General features: G+C 42.4%; 1 protein-coding gene across 1 annotated transcript; it reads right to left on the reverse strand.

The window, feature by feature from the left end:
* Window positions 1–879: 879 nt before the first annotated feature.
* Window positions 880–2,422, reverse strand: LOC117535360 (lipocalin-like). The gene is made up of 6 exons (XM_034199808.1): window positions 2,262–2,422; window positions 1,907–2,046; window positions 1,586–1,665; window positions 1,321–1,434; window positions 1,140–1,241; window positions 880–1,054 (listed from the first exon to the last, which is right to left on the reverse strand). Exons 1-6 carry the CDS (start codon window positions 2,352–2,354, stop codon window positions 1,035–1,037), a joined length of 549 nt encoding a protein of 182 aa, XP_034055699.1. The 5' UTR covers window positions 2,355–2,422; the 3' UTR covers window positions 880–1,034.
* Window positions 2,423–2,994: the final 572 nt, after the last annotated feature.

The raw sequence follows: 2,994 nt of genomic DNA on the forward strand, positions 1-2,994 counted from the left end.
ATGAGGGGACCTTGACAGAGGATTATTGGGAAAGTACACAGTAAGTACTTGTGGGGGTAGTTTCACTAGTACTGAGTCCAACAGGATCAATCTCATGAAGAACTAATGGCAACAAAAAATAATTCCCTCATCAAACTTAGCAGAAGTGGCTTGATTTTGTTCTCAGCAGGGGACTTTGACAAAGTATTTCTCAATAAATACACAGTAAAAGTACTTCAATGTATTGTTAGGCTAACTAATACAAAGTCAACCATTATCAATTTCATTAAGAAGTAATGGTAAAAAAAATTATCATTCATCAAAGATAGCAGAAAAACATGCATTAAGTACTAAGGAGGGGACTTTGACAGAGGATTACTCACCAAGTACACAGTAAAAGTACTTTATTTTGGTAGAAGTCAAACTAGTACCGAGTCCAGTGTCAGTTGTATTACAATTGAAGATTGCTCCTTCCTGGTTTGATTCATAAAGTCCTATGCAGAGCTTTATTATATGTGATTACTTGCAAAGAGGCCCACAATAGAACTTTGTGTATTTAGCTAATCTAGTATTACATTAACCCTTTAATCTGTCTGTAGGGCTGTTTGAAATAAAACCTAGCCCCTGTGTAATTCCTGGAGATCTAATTGTATGCCTGTTAATCATGTGTGTAATGTAATTTGCTAAATTGATTTGACATTCATGATTCTAAAGATTTGAAACGTTGCCGTTTCTAGAAAGAATCTTAACACTGAAACAAAAACAAAAATTTCTGGCTTTAAGTTTATTTCAACAAACACTCAGACAACAAACAGCATTCACGGTCTCTTGCAATAATTCCCTCTGTTCACTATCAGCTGTTCTGTTGTGTCGCTCTGATGCCACAGTTTAGGTGCAGAGTGGGGGGGGGGGGGGGGGGGGGGGGGGGGAATGAGCCCTGAACGAGGGTCAGGATTGCTCTTTAGTATGCAGCAGCAGCAGGAAAGGAAACCGTCTCAGGTGTAGCTTCGTGATGTTGCGGATCACAGTGAGGGGGGGGAGTCAGCAGGGGGTCCTCAGACTGCGGGACACTCAGCTGTAACAACACAGGATGAGGACAATGAGTATAAGTGAGGAAACGTTAAATGAGTTTTTATGAAAGTGCTGTTTTTCTGCATTACCGTTCTGTGGCAGGATGACGGCGTTGTCGGGCAGGACTCCAGCTTCCAGAGCGAGCTGGGTGAACTTCTGCTGCACCACCTCACTGAACTCAGTAGTGCGGCCTGCAAACACACAGAGTTAATTTCACCTTCACCAAATCACACAGCTATTCCATCACACAGTGTGTCTCTCTTCACTCACTGTAGACTGTGATGAAGGCCTCAGACACTTCCTCCTTCGTATCGATGGTGTGCACCAGGGCGTAGTCGTCGTACACAACTTCAACAAAGGTCATGACGTTGTCGTTGTTCCAAACTGATGAGAGCAGAAATAGAAAGGTCAGGCTGTTGAATCGCTACGTCAAATGTGTGTGTGTGTGTGTGTGTGTGTGTGTGTGTGTGTGTGTGTGTGTGTGTGTGTGTGTGTGTGTGTGTGTGTGTGTGTGTGTGTGTCATGCTCTACTCACCCTGGCTGTGGAAGGTGAAGCGACCGGGAGTCTCTGTTTTCTGAGCGGTGCGAGTTGCTCTGTAGCAGGAACCGTCGTCTCTAAAAGATTGAAGAAGAGGTTTGTTTTAGAGTTGTTGATTTGATGATCAATCATATTATATAATACGGACATTTCAGAGAATATTTCCCATAAATACCTGCTTTTCTGATTATACAGTATATTGGGGTTTTTGGACCAACTTAACAATAATATGCAATAAGTGTCAGTCCATGTCAGTTTATTTTTCCCCAGGAGAATCCTTATATTGATTTAAAGTATGATTGCATAGAGATCACTCACTTCAAGCTGGCATAATTGAGGTCCATGTCCCCTCCTTCAGTCGGCACAATTACAGCTGTCAAAGTCTTTGTTTCTGCCTTGCTGTTCACAAACCACTGAGCGTTGCTGGTTATTGCGACAGTGTACCACTTGCCTGACATCTAAAAGAAAAACAGAAGGGGTCAATAAAGACTTATAAACTCAAATCTATCAATGCAAAGTAGGTGAGAGGTTATCTGAACAGCAGCACATTGAATCATTTCATTTAAACTCTTAAAACCTCATGCAATAAACATGTTACACAACCACAGTTACTGCAGGAATAACCAGCTTTATTTGTTTGTGTAATATCAGCAGAATCTAATCCGTCTCTTACCTTCTGCAGGTCGAAGTCTGCGGCCGGTGTGATGTCAGCGCAGACGGTCAGCGCACACATCAGGGCGACCAGCATCATCAGTGTGTTCCTCATGGCTGCTCCTTTGTGTTCTGGGCTTCAGCAGTAAGAAGAATTCAGGAATGTAAGGTAAAAGAGTAGGGGTGCAGGCTCCTTATATCCTGCAGAGTCCTGTTCCCTCCTCCTCCTGTCTCCTCCCCCTGCTAGCCTTTTACTGGCGGCCGGCCCATAGGGGCGCCGCCCCACCTCTTCCCACATACAAAAACAAATATTAAAACAAATATTTAATTAAAAAAAAAATATTTAAATTTTTTTTTTTTTTTAATATTTTTTTTTTTAATGAACAAGGTAAATATCATACAATTGGTATCAGTAAAATGTATAATCTACAATAAAATCTCGTTTTAAAATTGTGTTACGATGTCTAAAGTTACTGATAAGTCACATGTTTCCTGCCTGGCCTTGCCCGTGGCATTAGTTTATCATGCGCCGTGCAAGGAGCCCCCGAGCCAAACAGCAGCAACCAGCACGTTGCAAAAGTCTCAATAGTAAACTGTGCCGCCGAAACATAATTTCAGCCAATCAGCGCCGTCAAATATTTTGGTGACGTGGGCGCTCACATTGGCGCCCACGTTGCTTACGTGTGTTGACGTGAGTTGTGTTTTAGACTCGTGAGTGACCAAGGTGACGCAGTAGTTGGATGAGAATGGCTTCG

The sequence above is a fragment of the Gymnodraco acuticeps genome, unplaced genomic scaffold (assembly GCF_902827175.1).
Source record: "Gymnodraco acuticeps unplaced genomic scaffold, fGymAcu1.1, whole genome shotgun sequence".
In the NCBI taxonomy this organism is placed as follows: domain Eukaryota; kingdom Metazoa; phylum Chordata; class Actinopteri; order Perciformes; family Bathydraconidae; genus Gymnodraco; species Gymnodraco acuticeps.

Bases quoted from the DNA above. Each gene is read 5' to 3' on its own strand.
- LOC117535360 (XM_034199808.1), bottom strand. From the start codon at position 2,354: ATGAGGAACACACTGATGATGCTGGTCGCCCTGATGTGTGCGCTGACC. The intron at 1,666-1,906 runs GTGAGTGATCTC...TCAATCTTTTAG, and splicing joins CTCAATTATGCCAGCTTGAA to AGACGACGGTTCCTGCTACA. The intron at 1,055-1,139 runs GTAATGCAGAAA...GTGTTGTTACAG, and splicing joins CGTCATCCTGCCACAGAACG to CTGAGTGTCCCGCAGTCTGA.